Source organism: Physella acuta, unplaced genomic scaffold (assembly GCF_028476545.2).
Source record: "Physella acuta isolate Inbredline_101_S28 unplaced genomic scaffold, ASM2847654v3 ptg000200l, whole genome shotgun sequence".
NCBI classification, from domain to species: domain Eukaryota; kingdom Metazoa; phylum Mollusca; class Gastropoda; family Physidae; genus Physella; species Physella acuta.
This window is the reverse complement of record NW_026731719.1, coordinates 130,001-151,241: the sequence shown is the minus strand read 5'-3', so window position 1 is coordinate 151,241 and position 21,241 is coordinate 130,001. Positions and strand designations below refer to the sequence as shown.

General features: G+C 36.6%; 1 protein-coding gene across 5 annotated transcripts in view; it reads left to right on the top strand.

The window, feature by feature from the left end:
* Window positions 1-21,241, top strand: part of LOC131937157 (macrophage mannose receptor 1) — a 136,790-nt gene that overhangs the window by 105,556 nt on the left and 9,993 nt on the right. For all 5 annotated transcript variants that reach the window (XM_059294359.1, XM_059294360.1, XM_059294362.1 and 2 more), the window contains 6 exons: window positions 3,235-3,343; window positions 4,870-5,120; window positions 5,383-5,551; window positions 7,637-7,921; window positions 10,341-10,532; window positions 16,007-16,165. In XM_059294359.1, the coding sequence (XP_059150342.1) occupies window positions 3,235-3,343; window positions 4,870-5,120; window positions 5,383-5,551; window positions 7,637-7,921; window positions 10,341-10,532; window positions 16,007-16,165 (1,165 nt within the window). The remainder of the gene's footprint in view (window positions 1-3,234; window positions 3,344-4,869; window positions 5,121-5,382; window positions 5,552-7,636; window positions 7,922-10,340; window positions 10,533-16,006; window positions 16,166-21,241) is intronic.

Below are 21,241 nucleotides of genomic sequence, written 5' to 3'. Positions count from 1 at the left end.
CAGAAACGGGGGGGGGGGCAGTGGGTACACATTTTATCACTACAGCACCTGGGGGGCAGTGGGTACACATTTTATCACTACAGCACCTGGGGGGCAGTGGGTACACATTTTATCACTACAGCACCTGGGGGGGGCAGTGTGTACACATTTTATCACTACAGCACCTGGGGGGGGGGGGGGGCAGTGTGTACACATTTTATCACTACAGCCCCTGGGATCAGTGGGTACACATTTTATCACTACAGCACCTGGGGGCAGTGGGTACACATTTTATCACTACAGCACCTGGGGGGCAGTGGGTACACATTTTATCACTACAGCACCTGGGGGCAGTGTGTACACATTTTATCACTACAGCACCTTTGGGTGGAGCAGTGTGTACACATTTTATCACTACAGCCCCTGGGGGGCAGTGGGTACACATTTTATCACTACAGCACCTGGGGGCAGTGGGTACACATTTTATCACTACAGCACCTGGGGGGCAGTGGGTACACATTTTATCACTACAGCACCTGGGGGCAGTGTGTACACATTTTATCACTACAGCACCTTTGGGTGGAGCAGTGGGTACACATTTTATCACTACAGCACCTGGGGGCAGTGGGTACACATTTTATCACTACAGCACCTGGGGGGGGGGGGGGGCAGTGGGTACACATTTTATCAATACAGAAACGGGGGGGCAGTGGGTACACATTTTATCACTACAGCACCTGAGGGGGGGCAGTGTGTACATATTTTATCACTACAGAAACGGGGGGGCAGTGGGTACACATTTTATCACTACAGCACCTGGGGGGGGGCAGTGTGTACACATTTTATCACTACAGCACCTGGGGGGGGGGCAGTGGGTACACATTTTATCACTACAGCACCTGGGGGGCAGTGGGTACACATTTTATCACTACAGCACCTGGGGGCAGTGTGTACACATTTTATCACTACAGCACCTTTGGGTGGAGCAGTGGGTACACATTTTATCACTACAGCACCTGGGGGCAGTGGGTACACATTTTATCACTACAGCACCTGGGGGGGGGGCAGTGGGTACACATTTTATCAATACAGAAACGGGGGGGGCAGTGGGTACACATTTTATCACTACAGCACCTGGGGAGGGGGGGGAGTGGGTACAAATTTTATCACTACAGCACCTGGGGGTGGAGCAGTGGGTACACATTTTATCACTACAGCACCTGGGGGGGGGGCAGTGGGTACACATTTTATCAATACAGCACCTGGGGGCTCTGGGTACACATTTTATCACTACAGCACCTGGGGAGGGGGGGAGTGGGTACACATTTTATCACTACAGCACCTTGGGGTGGAGCAGTGGGTACACATTTTATCACTACAGCACCTGGGGAGGGGGGGAGTGGGTACACATTTTATCAATACAGCACCTGGGGGCTGTGGGTACACATTTTATCACTACAGCACCTTGGGGTGGAGCAGTGGGTACACATTTTATCACTACAGCACCTGGGGAGGGGGGGAGTGGGTACACATTTTATCACTACAGCACCTTGGGGTGGAGCAGTGGGTACACATTTTATCACTACAGCACCTTGGGGTGGAGCAGTGGGTACACATTTTATCACTACAGCACCTGGGGAGGGGGGGAGTGGGTACACATTTTATCAATACAGCACCTGGGGGAAGTGGGTACACATTTCTTCCTTACATCACCTGGGGTGAGGGCAGTGGGTACACTTTTCTCAACAAGTTGTCAAATGCAATATTCTCCTTATTTAATAGCTCTGTTTCTTGTCCTGAATTCAAAATTTTATTATTGAAACTGCTTTAGTACCTCTACAATTCTACTTATAGAAAATACCAGCTGTAAACTGTTGCGTTTTGTCCCATATATAATTTATTTTTCTTAAATCTACTTCACCATCCTCTCATCCAGCCTTTTGCTTTTGTTTAGAACAGCAAACATGGAAAAGTTGTTCTTTTTTTGTTTGATCCCCTCACTGTTACAATAATTGAAGAGTTGTTTTAGTTGTTTGGTTCCCTCACTGTTACAATAATTGAAGGGTTGTTTTAGTGATTTGGTTCCCTCACTGTTACAATAATTGACGAGTTGTTTTAGTTGTTTGGTTCCCGGAATTTTACAACAAACGAAGAAAAAAATTGACACATACTTTGCACAATTTTAGATAATTTTCTACACAATCAATAATCAATATATCAATTGGTTGAACTAAACTTGGTTGGTTCAAATGTATGTTTTAACAGTTTGTTGTTAACCAACATCTCAATGTTTTTAAATGCGATCTAAGTTCACATGCTGACAATTTCAATGCATATAAATCCTCTTTAAAATATGTTAAGGACCACCCCAAGAGAATAAATTAGCCAATTAAGTTAATTAGCCAAATTTATCTGCCCAACAATGAGAGTAATGGTAGAACCAGGGGTAACTACACGTTGGTTTTATTCTTTTTTAGTCACAGAAAGCATACATGTGTCTTTTTATGACAAGCTGGTTATACAATCTTGAAATTGTTGATTTTCGCATTTTAATAAAAATTAAAAAGCCTAACAAAGAGTTTGACCAGTTTGATATAGTAGCGACACTACAGATATCAAAACGTTTGAAAAGTTTGATATAGTAACGACACTACAGATATCAAAACGTTTGAAAAGTTTGATATAGTAGCGACACTACAGATATCAAAACGTTTGAAAAGTTTGATATAGTAGCGACACTACAGATATCAAAACGTTTGAAAAGTTTGATATAGTAACGACACTACAGATATCAACACGTTTGAAAAGTTTGATATAGTAACGACACTACATATATCAACACGTTTGAAAAGTTTGATATAGTAACGACATTACAGATATCAAAACGTTTGAAAAGTTTGATATAGTAGCGACACTACAGATATCAAAACGTTTGAAAAGTTTGATATAGTAGCGACACTACAGATATCAACACGTTTGAAAAGTTTGATATAGTAACGACACTACAGATATCAAAACGTTTGAAAAGTTTGATATTGTAACAACACTACATATATCAAAACGTTTGAAAAGTTTAATATACTTACGACACTACAGAGATCAAAACGTTTGTTTGATAAATTGAGTGGCCTGGATATACTGATGACACTACAGAAATGAAATCCTGCTTTCAACCATTCAATTATTGATGTATGTCTTTGTAAGATCTGATTTTTTATAAGTTTTAAAGCTATATATGCTATTATGATTCTTCAGGAAAATTGTGTCCATATGGTTAGAAGCCCTCTTAAAATTGAAGACTTGGCTAAATGGAAAAATGACCAGTGTGACAAAAAAAAGGCTTTTCTATGTCAGACTACAAAAGGTAGATTATGATAAATGTATTTTACGTTAGCAATCACGTTTTGTCCAAAGTAAGTTTTTTTTCAAATCGTTTTACAAAGTTTTATTTAACTCACTTCCTTTATCTGTCGTCAGTCTGTCGTCAGTCTGTCGTCAGTTTGTCGTCCGTCTGTCGTCAGTCTGTCGTTAGTCTGTCGTTAGTCTGTCGTCAGTCTGTCGTCAGTCTGTCTAGATCGAAACGCCCGAACGAAATAGCAGGCACTTCTAAATGACAGATACGGTTCGTAGTTAGTACGTGGGTCAAGACATGAAGACAATGCAACATGACATTGAATTTGTCTTAATTGGTTGCCTAAATATTTTTTTATTAATTAATTAAAATTGTGTCCAAATTAGCAGGCAAACTATTCACGTTCAATAGATGCGCAATGGTTTTTAGTCATGCAACTCTAGTGTTAATAAAACATGTAAAGTACTAAAAAAAACGTCATAAAATCGTTTTAATTACAATCTTTTATGTAATAATGCACTAAAAAGTAGAAAATAAAGTATACTCTACTATTTAAATTACTATAAAGAAAATCCTGGGTCTCTTCCTAGATATTAGTAAAGGTATCCAACAGATAATAAAGTGACCCACGCTTTTCTTTATAGTAATTTAAATTGTATTGTATACTTTATTTTCTCCTTTTTAGTGCATTATTACATTAAAGCTTGTTATCAAAACGTTTATTATGGATTTTTTTAACAAGCTTTTATTTAACTCACTGTCTCTGTCGTCAGTCTGCCCGAGCGAAATTTCGGACACTTCTAACTTACAGATTTGTATCAACGTTGGCACGTGGGTCAAGACATAAAAACAATGCAACATGGCATTAAATTTAACTTAATTGGTTGCCTGATTAATTTTGTATGAAGTAATTAAAATTGTGTCCAAATGAGTAGGCTGTCTCATCAAACTATTCCACACTATTAGACACGCGTCATCACGTTCATTAGGTGCGCAATGGTTTTTAGTCTTGCAACTCTATTGTAAATTTTAAAAAAATTTAAAGTACTGAAAAACATTCATAAAAAAACGTTTTAATAACGAGCTTTCTTGTAATAAAGCACTAAAAAGTAGAAAATAAATTATACACTACCATTTAAATAACTATAATGAAAAGCGTGGGTCTCTTCCTAAATATTAGTAAAGGTATCCAGTATATACTCAAGTGACTCACGCTTTTCTTTATAATTATTTAAATAGTAGTGTTTAATTTATTTTCTTCTTTTTAGTGAATTATTACATAAAAGCTTGTTATTAAAACTTTTTTTTTAATTATTTATTATTTATTTTTCGTTTTTAGTGCATTATTAAATAACAGCTTGTTATAAGAACGCTTGATGCATTTTTTAAACATTCCTTTTTGTTTAATTCGCATACACAGCTAAGCTTTTATCGCAGATTGTCCTTAAATATTTTGAAGGAGAAAACTAGTGAACAATATTTAGCCCCATACTTAATTTTATTATTTAAATATAATGTCCATTTCGAACTACGTATAGCATCAAGTCAAACATCGACAACAACCCCACAAGAATCTAACAATTGTCCGAAAGATTTTGAAGAGCACATGAATGCTTGCTTCTCATTTGTGAACATACCCACATCTTGGGACGATGCGAGAAAACAATGCCACGCAATGGCTGCAGACCTGGCTTCAACTTTAGATATATTTGAAGTGGCCATGTTAAACATTATACAAGACAAAAGAAATGTTCATCAGCAAGCCTGGATTGGTTTAAAATATGATCAGGTGAAATGCATTTATATTTTTGTCATCCTATCATATATGACGGCTTCTCTTTTGTATTGTTGACATTATTTATATGGAACATACGCTGTTTATTTACATCGATTATATTATAAATTCTCTGTTTATTGATATACTATGTAAAAAATTGATGTTTATATTATAGACTAGTGCCATTCAGTGTTAATTTGACCAAATATCGTGTGCATAATGATAAAGACACGAAAAGATGCTTAAAGATTGGTTAATTAATATTCTTTTTAAGACCACATCACAGTTCACGTGGAGTGACCAGTGGCCCGTGACCACCAGTTTCTGGGCACCAAGTAACCCAGACCTACAAATCAACAATAGCTGTGTTGCTTTGAGTAGCTCTAAATGGAATGACACGTATTGTAATGAGCTCCTCCCATTTTTCTGTGAGACCAGACGAGGTAATTGTTAACAATTGTAATTTTATTTATGTTAACATATGTTTCTAGCGTTCCATAAATGGGATCTTTGTGCAACATGCGCCGTTCCTTGCTAGTGCTTGTTGTACACTTGATAGAAAGAAGAAGTTACAAAAAAGTATTATTCTGAAATTGTTATTAGATAGAAATATGAAACTGCTACAGGTTTATAATGTATTTTGCAGTTAAATATTGATATTTAAGAAGATCTGCAGTTATTCATGCGCTTGTTTTCTTTTTTCCGCTATATAGACAAGTCTTGCAAAGCAGGCGCTAGAACTTATTTCTAAACTAAAATTCTTCACGAAACACACACAAGTTCAGTAGTCTAACCATTTCCAGATACAATGAAATATGATTATTGTTAAGTAATTTTAACACACTTTTTTTACAATCATCCTGTATGTGGGACACTAGCAGTGTATGGGCTATTGTTCTTATTTTGACATTAACTTTGAAAAATGTATTCATTTGTTATTCCTATTTGGATATTATAAATTTTCATTAGGACGCATTTAATTTTTTTTCTTTTAAGCATTAAAACAAGATTAGATTATATCAAGAGTATCATTTTCAAAATGACTTCTAGTAAAAAAAATATGTCAAAATTCTAGAATTTAAATAAAATCCTTTTTTTCATTCTGTCAGAATAAATTGATCCCCAACTCTTATAATCATCTATTTGATTGGCAAAATTTACTTTGGTAAGAGTATAGCCTCAACACTTGCTTATCCATTTTTTTAAATATATTATCGTGAATACTATTAATAAAACTAATGCATAATGGACAGCATTGAAACGTAAACTATGGTAAATCAAAACCACACATTTGCCATTTTGGAATACATTTTACATTTTTCCGATTGTTGGCCGAAATATATGTAATTAAATCAACAAAATGATTTACAGTTCTCTGTAACTGACTTCAATGTACTAAATCAGATCAGATACTTTTCTTTTGATGTTTTATTGTCTCATTATGTGTATATGTTTTGTAATTATTATAATTAAAAAGAATTTTGTTTTATAATTTTCAACTTTAGAATACTGTTAGATTGAATGTGAGGAGATTGAAAATGTTAACACAAGTTTGTTTGTTGGAATGTGGTTGTTTAGCATAGTATAATAAATCGGTATATACCTTTAATGCATGATTTCTTTTTAAAAATAATTTTACTTCAACATTCTATTATGTAGCGCAGGGGTCTCCAAACTTTTCAGTTCGAGGGCCGCATTAACTATCAAATTTCAGTTCGGGGGCCAGTTTCTTCCAGTCATGTCTTTGATTTTTGTGGGCAAAGTTCCTCAGCCATCACCAACAAACATTTTTTCCGTGTACAAAATGATCTCCGCGGGCCGGATGAGAGGACATCGCGGGCCGCATCCGGCCCGCGGGCCGTAGTTTGGAGACCCCTGATGTAGCGCAATAGTAACCAGGAATGTTGAAAGGAATATACTTGACTTGATTTGATACAATGCGTAAGTGGTATGGAAAGCAAGGGAGGTACAAGGAAGTATACTAGGAAAGAGGCGGACATAGTAAATGGTTTATTTGAAATGGTGATGTGACAGACCATTTTCAAACATGAGACTGGGTTATATATATATTATATATTATATATAAATTGGAAAGTTGAAAACAAATATGATAGATTAATAATTTTGATCATATATTATATATTAATTAATTATTTAGGACAAAAATATTTTTGTGGATGGAATCTAAAATGTTGACTTTTTTGTGGACGTCATAAATGAATTACCATAATTTAAAAATAACTGTTGTTGGCAGTTTGTGTGTGAAGACCGGGTGTAATGATGATGAGATTTGATGGGAGATTTGGTGTTGTTTTCGAAAGTGCAACTTGGTCGTCTGGTTTACATATAAAAGTCCATTTAGGAAACTACATAAATTTAGACCAGAAATATCACAAGTTGAAACTGAATTTTTTCCTTAATGTTGGATTTAGGGTTCTATATGTCCTGTTTTACTTAAATGTACTGTCGCTTCTGTTCACATTTTATTGTTTTCCCGCATGGAATAAATTGTCTATTTTTTTAAACAGATCTTCCTCCGTCTCCAACACCTACACCAGCAGGGCACTGTGCTGATCAAAAGCACATTCACTTTGGTGACTTCTGCTATTTAATCCGTCTTGAGGAATCCTTGTCTTGGCCCGAAGCAGCCTACACTTGCGGTCAAATGGGCATGCAACTGGTCAGCATTCACTCATCGGATGAGCTGGAATTCTTACGTCAGCAGATCAACATTTTAAAGGAAACAAAAACTGGTTGGGGCAGTTACTCCTTACAGAAGAATCTCTGGATTGGTTTATCAAGAGATTTATCAGGTTGGTATATATGGCCCGATTTCAGTCTTCAATCCAAACAACTGGATTGGTTTATCAAGAGATTTATCAGATGGTATAGATGACTTTTTAGGTACGTCTGGCTGGCGTCATTTTAACATTTCACTGTGTATGAGAGTTTTAAAAACACATGCATATATACTATAAGAAAAAACGACGACAGTAAATAAAACAAACACTAACTCTATATCAAGATTTAACCTATACTCACTCTAAAAACATTTCATAACAAAGACTAATTAATGATTATTTCTTAATTTTACACTTGAATTCAAATCACAAGACATACACACAGACACACATACACACACATGTACTTCCACCTAAACGTAACATTAGCACACAAAACAACCTGGACATGTAACTCTAACATGGATTACATATAAACCAAAACTTTCTGGATATTGCTCCTATGATCAAATGAAAACGTGTCCCAAAGTAATTACAGAAACTTTTAACACTACATAAATCTATACAAAGCTGAATTGTTTATTTAAATATTAAACATTTTACTCCCACAACCAATCGGAAACATTCGCTATCTGGCTGAACAAAATATATCTACTTCAACACCTACATAACAATCTAATATCAAACAAAGAATAAAATCAACATAACTTTCAATTTAACCTGTGCTAAAAGTTAAGCACTTCAAAAACTTGAAAAAAACAACTATTATAGTGATTATGGTAACAACTGATGATAGTATAATGTTAAGCCTTGGTCAGAAACATAACTTTCAAAAATAAAATAAATTTTGAAGACTCGAAATAATTTAAACCACAGCTGTAAGCTAGATATTTACTAAACTCTACAACTTTGTTGAGGCTAAAGCTTTACTTAAATTAGAACATATCATAAAACGTTAGTTCTAGAAATAGATTTACATTATGCTATTATATATTATGTTAGGCTAGTAAGGTGTTGCTTAAATAAATTGAGAAATCCAATTAGATTATTTATTAGATTAGAAAATAAAATTATAGTTTTTCCAAATTATGTAGCCTACAGAAAAGGAATGCTATGCAACATGTCTACCATTAGCATATAAAGAAACAACCTCAAATATACAAAGTGCAATCAATTACTTTTATTAAACTTTTTACTTTCTCGTATATACGAAGTATAGAGAAAGTCTTGTAATCGTGCAAAAAAAAAATCGAGATTTGTTTACAAATCTCGACGTTTTACACCTCTCTGATACGGAAAAACATAATTTTGCAATCTTGTCCGTATGTCTGTGTGTATGTGTGTGTCTGTGTGTCTGTAAACACGATAACTTGAGTACCGCTAGGTTGATGAAATTTCATATATAAGTATTTTATCAAAATCATAGAACAGTATCAACTTTGAGCGATTTCCGATAACCGGAAGTGGTACTTTTTCTACTTTGAATTTTTCAAAAGCCTATAACTTGGGTACTATTTCAGATAGATAAGCGAAATTTCGCAGGTAAGTAAAGTAAAAGATCTAATTCTCTACCTTCTGTCGAATTTTGAGTAATTTCCGTTGACCGGAAGTACTAATTTACGCTATTTCCGATTTCTCAAAAACGCATGAAAACTTATAAAATACTAATAATATTGCGCACTATTATGCACATTTCATTTGGCGTTCAATTGGTGTGCAATTCTTTTTTCTTCGAGATTTTATTCTATTTTAAAAACTTTAAGTATTTAAAATGGAGTTCCCATCCCCTGTTGTTTTATATAAGAATATTCGAGAAAGTTTAGGGGAGATCACTCCCAGTTGATTTATGCTCATTTCAATATGTATACATGTTTATGTTTCTGATAATTTTATATACAGATGCTTGTAAAACAAGTTTTGTGTAGAAAAAATTAAATTGGCCATTTCGTCAGTCCCATAATTCGATTGACTGTCTTAGAGAAATTGTTAGGGTTAGGGTTAGGGTTAGCGTTATGGTTAGAGTTAGGGTTAGGGTTAGGGTTAGGGTTAGGGTTAGGGTTAGCGTTATGGTTAGAGTTAGGGTTAAGGTTAGGGTTAGGGTTAGGGTTAGCGTTAGCGTTAGCGTTAGGGTTAGGGTTAGCGTTAGCATTAGGGTTACGGTTAGAAATATGTTCAGGCTATGGGTCATTAAGGACCAGAGTCTAGGAAAATGGTGGGAGAGGATGTACTCAGGGGAAATATTCAGGATAGTGGTATAGGTAAGGATACAAAAATTAACATAAGTAGGGATAAGAGTAATGATAGTGATAACTATAGGGATAGAAGCAGATAGTGAAATCGATAGGGAAAGTTTAATAGTGTGCTGGGGTATACGGTAATTGCCTAAATATAATTGATCGGGAAAGAAGTAATGACCATTGAAATAAAAGGGTTGTTGACTAGGGTTATGGTCCCGCTAAAGATACTGACAACAGTGCTGATATGAACACAGGCACCTACAGTTGGTCCGACCAGTCAGCCACCGAGTATCTCAATTGGGCCAGCGGAGAACCCTCTCTGAGAGTGAGCAGTCTAAGCCAGACAACAGAGGAGGAGTGTGTGGAGATGTACCAAGATTCTGGTCAGTGGAATGACCTGGCCTGTGTTGGAAACAGAATCGGTTACATCTGTAAAACAAAACAAAGTAGGTATTGATTGAACATATGTGTAACTCAAATAGGATCTCTTCATCGGATTCACGGTAACATTTTAAGTGCGGATAACCTCTTATGATCATATTATGTACTCCATTGTTCTTTAATAGTAGACCAGTCATCTACTTACAATAATATTTTTTCATAACAAAGTATAATATGTTATTTACTAGGTGTACCACTGTGTTATTTACTTGGTGTACAACTATGTACTTTTCTTGGTGTACACCTGTGTAATTTACTATTGTGTACAAATATATATTTTACTATTTGCACAAGTATGTAATCGGTTATTGTAGGGGTCCAACTTAGTACATAAACCTTGACCTATAACGAGAAGTGTGGAACATGCTTTTAGTGTATCCCCAATAGGGTCTGGTATATGTTTTGTGTGTCACCAATTGGGTCTGGTATATGTTTAGTGTGTCACCAATTGGGTCTGGTATATGTTTAGTGTGTCACCAATTGGGTCTGGTATATGTTTAGTGTGTCACCAATAGGGTCTTGTATATGTTTTGTGTGTCACCAATAGGGTCTGGTATATGTTTAGTGTGTCACCAATTGGGTCTGGTATATGTTTTGTGTGTCACAAAAAGGGTCTGGTATATGTTTAGTGTGTCACCAATCGGGTCTTGTATATGTTTAGTGTGTCACCAATTGGGTCTGGTATATGTTTAGTGTGTCAGCAATTAGGTCTGGTATATGTTTAGTGTGTCAGCAATTGGGTCTGGTATATGTTTTGTGTGTCACCAATTGGGTCTGGTATATGTTTTGTGTGTCACCAATTGGGTCTGGTATATGTTTTGTGTGTCACCAATTGGGTCTGGTATATGTTTTGTGTGTCACCAATAGGGTCTGGTATATGTTTTGTGTGTCACCAATTGGGTCTGGTATATGTTTAGTGTGTCACCAATTGGGTCTGGTATATGTTTTGTGTGTCACCAATTGGGTCTGGTATATGTTTAGTGTGTCACCAATTGGGTCTGGTATATGTTTTGTGTGTCACCAATTGGGTCTGGTATATGTTTTGTGTGTCACCAATAGGGTCTGGTATATGTTTTGTGTGTCACCAATTGGGTCTGGTATATGTTTAGCGTGTCACCAATTGGGTCTGGTATATGTTTAGCGTGTCACCAATTGGGTCTGGTATATGTTTTGTGTGTCAACAATAGGGTCTGGTATATGTTTAGTGTGTCACCAATAGGGTCTGGTATATGTTTAGTGTGTCACCAATCGGGTCTTGTATATGTTTTGTGTGTCACCAATAGGGTCTTGTATATGTTTAGTGTGTCAGCAATTGGGTCTGGTATATGTTTAGTGTGTCACCAATTGGGTCTGGTATATGTTTTGTGTGTCACCAATAGGGTCTGGTATATGTTTTGTGTGTCACCAATTGGGTCTGGTATATAGTTAGTGTGTCACCAATTGGGTCTGGTATATGTTTAGTGTGTCACCAATTGGGTCTGGTATATGTTTAGTGTGTCACCAATAGGGTCTGGTATATGTTTTGTGTGTCACCAATTAGGTCTGGTATATGTTTTGTGTGTCACCAATAGGGTCTGGTATATGTTTTGTGTGTCACCAATTGGGTCTGGTATATAGTAAGTGTGTCACCAATTGTGTCTGGTATATGTTTAGTGTGTCACCAATTGGGTCTGGTATATGTTTAGTGTGTCACCAATTGGGTCTGGTATTTGGGACACACAAGTGGCACAGAGAAATAGAAAAAGACAAATAATTTGAAATATTTGTAAAAAAAAGAAAGGGGTTGAAAAGAAAGTAAGACTATTGTACATAGCCATTGTATGATTGAAGACTGGAGAAGTCGGATGTAATGAAAACATCTATATATATATTTCTCTACTGGGAGACGCTAAAAAAACAAGCTGTAAGCGCGCTCCCTAACTCCCCCACCCCTACATGGTCTGGTGATCTGTGGTTCACTCTAAATGTTTACAAGCAGAGCCGGGTTTAGTGACGACTATTAGGGGCAGATAATTTAGTTTGAAACGATTTTAAACGTAAGGGGAAGGGGGGGGGGGGGGTAACTAAGTGGAGTTTACTGTAACGGAGGGGGGTGAGGAGGGGGGTTATCGTCCTTAACGAGCTACTTATAGTGTTTTAAAGAAATATTTTTAGTTGCAGCGTTGGTACTGTCGAATTCACAAATTATTGTGACCTACTTAGGTCTTTTTGCTTTATATATATTTAATCTCCTGAGTTATGTATTTGACCTTGGGAGAATAGTCAGTTCACTGGTACGAATCGGTCAACTGAACTCTGTCACATCAGGTGATTGTATTTTTAATCCCTGGCAGATCCTCAACCAATGGTCTTGCGACCGTGAGGATCCTTGACAGATCCTCAACCAATAGTCGTAAGACTTTTGAGTTATTTCCCCTTAATTTGAGTTGTATTTAATCTCGGGATTTTCAAGTTCAAAGGCAGCCAGATTGACCTTTGGACCAGGAGAGTTGTGCCGGTGGTTATGTGTGCCACATTTTGCAGTATTGTAATTATGTGAAATGTTTTATCACCTTTGTATAAGGTATAGTGTGGCAAGTTGTAGTATTTCAACTATTTTGTTCTGGTGTATTATTGCGCCTTTTTGATTACTTCGGTAATAGTTTGGTCCTTTATTTGGATTTCTATTGTTGTAGAGGCAATAGGTCTCTTCTTGGTTTTTTGGTGGTAATTATAATGCCATTCAGTTGTGTGAAGTATTGATCCGTATTGGTGTATAATATACTAAGCCACAGCTGTGATATATTGTGATTTTCTCAAACTGTAAGTTTGAGTTTTTGAGTTTATTTATTGTACTCTTAGAGTCTGTACATTTTGAACTTACCTAGTGTCATAGCTTGTACATTTATTAAAAAGGTATTGATAGTTTAAGTCGTGTTGAGTCTCTTCGATTTGTCGTGTTTTACCCCTAGACAGCATTAACGAGCTCACGGCAAGTTGTTGGGATTCCATTAAAGTGACTTCTATCGGTACCATACCAAACGAACCTGGGGTGTCCGCTCCCTCCGCGGCTGTCGGAGAGCGGTCCATAACATTATGAATTACTGAAAAGTAGAAAAAACAACTAAATAGCGGCGTATGATATGCCGCGGGTCGGCTCGTAGTGTTTAATACATGTGTAGTATTAAAGGCTGGTTACCTAAGTAATCAACGGCTGGTTACCTAAGTAATCAACGGTTGGTTAATTAAGTTATCAACTTTTTGTGACAATCACCGTATCGGTTGTAATTTGGGTCAATACGGTAAAATTAATCTCATCGTGAACAGCGGTAAATGAAGTAAAGTTGTTCATATTCATACCAACACAGCTTTTTATGAGGTGTTCATCAAAACGTTACCAATCGTGTATTTTTAGACGTGTGCCATGTTTTCAAGAAGTTTAATTAAATGTGAAAAATGTCAGCACTTCATTCATTGGATCTTAGTTGTTGTCGCAGGGGTCTTCGGAGTCTAACCCTTACCCTAACCCTTGGGGTCTTGGGGGTCTACCGGTTACAAAGTGTGAAGGGTGCAATCCCCCGGTTAGATATAATCGTTGAATGTAGTAGCGAGACTTATGCCTAGTATTGTGGTAACTTTTCTACCGGCCAGACTGCTCATATGTGATGCGCTCCGGATGACACTGCCACCGGTGGATTCAGTAGTAACCCAATCCCCCTATGTAATACACACAATAAGCCGATCCCGGGTGCAAAGATAGCAACTGAGGATGTCGGCTTGCTAAATTACGCATTTCTGTGGGGCGCCGTACTCCTGTATTGAAACAATCTGCCTATGAGAGAAAACTTTGTGCCGGCACGTGCGCCGGACAACCTTTTGATTTTAAGGGACATACGCAAATGACGTCACACTTTTTTAACGACTACAAAATGCCAGACCCTCATCCCGAAATGACGTCATTTATTAATAGTAATTAATTATACATAATGTTCAATCAATTCATTTACTAATGAATAACATTTTCTAAATAATATAAAAATCTTACCTTCCTCACTTTGTGAATAAGATTCATCAAATACTATTCTAATAACCCTAACCCTAACCCTAATTAATATCAGCTGTGTAGAGTCTGACAAAAAATGCTGAAGTGGTGAATGTACGGTTAGGAAGTTAATAAACAATACATTTATCTATTCGATACTTGCGAGGCTAAGAAAGAGAGTTGGGATGGTGATCGCCTCGGAAAGAAACTTGTTAGCGACAACAAAGCTCATATGACGTCAGCATCGTCCGAATTTAGTACGGTACTTTTCCCAAGATAATTATAAAACTTACTCAAGGGAGATAATACAAAGTATAGGCCCTAAAAATTTACTATAACATTTCTTGTAATAGCATGACCAAGTAAACGTATGTATAACCGAAGTTACTGGTACACTATTCTTTTGACTTAGGATACAGATTGATGTTCTACCAACATCATAAGCACGCATTTTACTTTGAAAATGTACAATGCATTTCGGGCTCCTAACCAATGCCACTAAGAAGTAGCGTACATCATCAAAGTCCTTTACATTTCTAGCGGCTTCTGGAACTATGAACTTTGTTGTTTGTTTTTTTTTCATTTTTTTCAAAGAAATCCCGGCTACGCCGCGTGTTTGGTTGTAGAAGAGAAATAGGCTTTGACAATGGTTCAAAAAAGAAAAATACAAATAATAACTTTTTATAGTATTAATATCAATAAATTTGGTGAGAATTTTGAGCCATCTATTTGGACCCCACTCCCTGCCCAACCCCGCCACAGTACACATTGGAGGACCCGTGGAACAGATACAATCTCAATGTTTGAACGTGTTACGTGCCCATGTTTGGTTGTCAAAAGGGGAGCAGCGGGTCAGGAAAGTCACTACTATTTGAAGTTTTAAACTACTGTTTGTCTAGTGCAGGGGTCGGCAACCTTTTGAAGCGGAAGAGCCAAAAGTTATAATTTACAACATTACCCTGGTTTTAAAGAGACACAAACATTTTTTTTTGTTTCAAATATTTTATTTTTTATTAAGATTATTAGTATTTGTTCAAGGAGCTGGAGAGCCGCATCTTGACATCAAAAGAGCCGCATGCGGCTCGCGAGCCGCAGGTTGCCGACCCCTGGTCTAGTGCTCTTTAGTCATTTTCGGAAGGGCGTAGTATAGTGACTGTAATCATACGTCAGCAACAACATAATTTTTATAGAAACCGAGTATCAAGTAAAAAAAATGCACGAAAAGAAATTTAAAAAAAATAATTATTGTCTTCAGTGGACCCCGGCCTAATCCAAAACTTTTGGGGTTCGTTCGCTGCCCGTACATACAGTAACAGCTAACCGTAGTAGATACCCTTAACATGTTTACCTGCGTTAATAAACCCCACCTGTCCTAAAATATTAAAATTTCCAGAAAATAGAACCTGCTGAACTCTACTGATCGACTCGTCATTGAACCAATTTTATTGATCCTTTCAGTCTTACCTACAACTGTGCCATCAACAACTTTATCTACACCATCTACACCATCTACACTGCCTACAGCAAGCAAGAGTCCTACCCAGCCAGACAGCATGACAACAAGAACCAGTGTATCGTGGAAGAACTTTTACCTTCCCGCAGTTCAACATCACCCAGGTGTGTGTTTTTTTTTTTAAATAGACATTGTTGCTAAGGACTTCTTCTACCCACAATACACCGCTTCTTTTCTCAAATTTACTAAAGCGGGAGTGATACCCCCTAAAATGTCTCGTATATTCTTACTAGCGTGCCCGTCCCCGCGCGTTGCCGAGGGGATAAAAGAAAGTCCCAGGATAGCCCGGGGCAAATCGTACCATGCCGGTCAGTACGCGCCTGATTAGTGAACGACTATAACACTACTTCATATCTATATTCTATCACACTCTTTAAAACAAATGTAGGCCTCATCTGGATAACCAGGAACGTCAAATAGCACCTTGCCGAGGCGCCGCAAGTGCGAAATAGAAATATTTTTGACGCAAAACCTCCCCATAAAAATATAATCTAACAATATAATAATAATAATATAATCTAATAATATTATGAGGATCTCATTAATGCTTTACCAATCCTAGATCTATATTCTTAGACGCGTTACTTTGTTTACTAAAAACTGAGTTATTTAAATATAAACAGTGCCTGCGCTTGGATCATATTTATCGGGGCACGGGTTTACCTACACTACCGCCCAAAAAACCCGGGGCGCTAAATCGTACCTGGCCGGGGCGCCGGCGTAGGCGCCTCATTATGTTTAGTGAACCACTCTAAAATCCAATCTTTTGCATAGTCTTTCGGAATGTCTATAACTGACGTATGCGCAATAGCGCACATGGGAATGACCGGGGCGCCAAATCCCTGCGAATTTGAATTTTTTTTTTCGCAGGAACCTCCCCAGGAGTATTTTGAACAACTTCCTAAAGTTTCATGGCGATGAGATGAAAGGGATAGTAATGCATAAAAGGCAGACACACACACATACATTGCTTTTTATATATAGACTAGAGTACCTGTTCCCCGCGTTGTCGCGGGAATAAAACAAAGTCTGATGAAATATACAAGAAGTGTTTCGTCAATGCGTTACCAATCCTATATTCTTAAACGCGTGTCCTTGTTTTCTAAAACAGAATTATCTAAATGCCTGCGCTTAGATCATAAATATCGTGTCACGGGTTTACCTACACTACCGCATGAAAACGTTGAGTGTACGTTAATCGTTCACCGAAATAATGAGGTAGAACACACTTCGGTGACCGCCCATGTATCAAGGACGTAGTGGGGCGCTATCGGGAGCCCACCGATTACACTACCGCAGAGGCGCCGCGCACGACCCCTGGCTCCTTAAAACTAACATAGGCAACATAGTGCTCACATGATAACCCAATGCGCCACATAGCATCCTGAAACAATGATGCAGATTGTGTCATTCGCTAAAGTTACTCAAGTCAACAGAATGTTTTTCTAACACGTAGAAAAAAGTATTTGACGTGTTATAAACATCAGTGTGACTGATGCAATTTGTTATCGTTACTAATGGTGTATTATTAGAAAGTCGATCTCAATTTCAGATTGGATCGTCTAAAAATAGATACTAGTGGCATCATTCGCAATGTGACGAAACTGTTTTGATTTTTTTATGGACAAAAGAAAATAACCCAGTTAATAATCTAACCTTGGTTATTTTTTTCTGATTATTAAAAAAAAATTTATTACAGAGCCCTCAGCGGCCCATGTGAGCCTTTGTGGACCGAGACTGAAATTTTTGTTTGTTGCCAAATCGTACCCTACCAGGGCGCCGGCGGGCAAGCCTGATTCAATTTAGTGAACGACTTTAACGCCCCATTTTATCCATTGTCTATTACACTCTTTAGATCGAACGTAGTCACCATAGCACTCACTGGAAAGACCAGGGTGCCAAATCGCATCCTGCCGGGGGCCGCCTATGCGACATTAAATCTCCTCCCAGACACCTTTTCTGAAGTATTCATCAACTCCCAAATGTTATATGGCTCTCGGATAAAGGATGTCGAATCGCATCTAACTTTCTTTTTTTAACATATCGTTTACAGAGAAGAATTGCATCCTACCAGGGTGACGCCCTTGCGAAATTAAAAATTATTCTTTTTACACAAAACCAAACCTGGAGTTTTCTAATCAACTCCTCAGAGTTTGATGGCAATGGGATGAACGGTGTCAAACCGCAATCGCCTTTTATTTTTAAATACCGTATATAGAGAAAAATTGCATCCTCCCGGGGCGCCGTCCTCACGAAATAAAAGAAGATTGTTTTATAAAAACCTCACCTGGAGTGTTCTAATCAATAGCGATCGGATGAACGGCGTGAAACGAAGTGAAGCCGCAATCGACTTTTAATTCTATATACCGTATATAGAGATAACAAATCGCGACCTGCCGGGGTGCCACCCCTGAGAATTTGAATTTTTTTTTCAAGGACAACTCCCCAGGTGTATTCTCAACAACTCTCAAGTTTCATGGTTATCGGAGCAAATATATAGTAATTTATAAAAGACATATAGACAGATACACACACATACATTGCTTTATATATAAAATAGGCATACTGCCTAGCTTCGCTTAGGTTTTCAAAGAAAAACTGTTGATAATTTGAATTGGTGATTGGCTGTTATGTGAAGTGCTTATGGCCGGAGTTTAACAATCTGAGTATTTTCATGTCTTGGAAAACTTAGTGGAATATTCAAGTACTAATTACTCGCAAGGCTATTAGAACTGCAAAGACTTCCTAGTATAAAACAAATATTATATTAAATTAACTTTAGACATCATACAATGTATATATTTATAAATATTAATTTAAACTAATTCTATACTTTGTGATTTTCGTTTTCTCTTTAAAATAATATAAATTTGTTTTAAAAATTATTACGTTAAAAAAGTTACCTCCCCTGTACATAGGCCAAATGACGTAATTTTTGTTTACATTTTCACAAACATTTGTTTATATAGGGAATATAGCATTTGGAAAAATCTAACGACCCTTAGGGTTTTTTTCGAACGGGAAATAAAATTTTATTGCTACCCTCCAGGGTCGGTCTATGATCTCACAAAATATTAGGGGAATCGTTCGTCAATTTATTTTTATATATTCATATATATATATATATATATATATATATATATATATAAATATATATATATATATATATATATATATATATATATATATATATATATATATATATATAGATATAGATATAGATATATATATATATATATATATAGATATAAATATATATATATATATATATATATATATATATATATATATATATATATATATATATATATATATATATATATATTAATATATATATATATATATATATATATATATATATATATATATATATATATATATATATATATATATATATATATATATATATATATATATATATATATATATATATATATATATATATATATATATATATATATATATATATATATATATATATATATATATATGTATATATATATATATATATATACCATATAAGGAGAATTTCACTCGCGGTCAATTTTTCGCCCTCGTCGAGGGTTTTGAGTCTGACCAACAGTTCTTCCATACGTCCTAGTCATCTATAGAGAAGCATGCAAAAAAATAGACAATTGTACAGAGGTTAAGTACCCTTAAAATTTGTGAAATTGCCCTGTTTTTTCACATAAAATACAAAGTTTATATAGGGAAATACGAAGGTGTTGGGAGATTGCGAGACGCGAAAAGCGAAATGGCGAGGCGGGAAAATGCGAGAAGATAATGCGAGACATACCTGCGGAATTAAGGGTAAATAGCGAGACACTTTTTGAGAAAAAAAAAGTTTTTTCGTGCTTTCTTCATCTTCATTAATTTAAATTATTTTTTTTTTAAATAAACAAGCATTTAGCCATACCCTTTAACACGAGTGTTGTATATTGTTATTTTTTATCTAGATTTCATTATATATATATATAGATAGATACTAAGAAGATTAATAGATCTATATCTAGATCTATCTATTTAAAAATCCTAACATCGTTGCTGTGCTACTGTCATCGCCCGCTCTCGTTAGCGAGACGAAAATCCCGTCTTAGTCGGCATTAATTTTAAAAAAAAAGTGCAATTTATTTTTTCATTAAGTAATTTTAATTACAAACAAAATTTACAAACAAAATCTTCTGAAACAGTCCTAGCACTACTCAAACACACCTCGTGACACCATCTTTCACATCCAGTGGCGTAGCGAGGTCGGGTGTCACCCGGTGCGGCACTTAATGGTGTCACCCCCCAGAGGCGTAGCGACACTTCACGGGGACGAACTTTCAAATGTTCTATTTGCACCCCCCTATTTGCATGTTTCCCTTGGAAAAAGGGTGACCACCCTGGGGTCTGTTGACGCTTTAATGGTGAATACACCAAGTTTAGTATTTAAACTTATCAGTTCATTGTCAATCACGAATTGTGCCCTTTCGGCAACAGTTGCACAAACAGGCAAACAGTCCTTCCCTAAGGGTGCAGTAACTAAAACTGCTTCTTGTAAATTCTCTCGAATTCTTTCAACAATGCCGTCGGGGTTAACTGCAGGCGGAATGACGGTATGCTTCTCCCTATACAGATGAACAAGATCATCCTTAAGCAGTCAATTGCTCATTAGCCTTCGTCCTCTGTAAGTTTCTGTGACGTAGAACTGTCCAAGCCTGAAGAGGCTCAAGACCATAGCGTCAACAGGCGCTTCCTCCAAGTTATGAATTCTTTTAAGTACAGCATTAAACGATTCACTTTGGTTCGCTGAGATTTCGGAAAGGCCGTAATCTGCTAAGACCCAAGAACACAGTTTGTTCATTGATGGGTGAACATTTTTGCTGAAATATTCTGTAAAACGTAAGCTCCATCTGGAAATAAGAGATATGAAGTTATCCTTGTATTCTTCTTCACTTGTTGCCTGCAGAAGGGATTTTACAGTGTCAATATAATATGCCATTTCATCAGATGACTGTACCCCATGGGACCTAAGCCATCGCTTGCAGTCCTGCAGTACATGGTTCCAACACATAAAACGCTGCAGATTTGGAAAACTGCCCTGGATTGCATCAATTATAGACTTTTCCTGGTCTGTAACTATAATGACTTGCTTAGAGGTATTCAGCTCTGGGCAAACAGACTTGATGTGTTGCCAA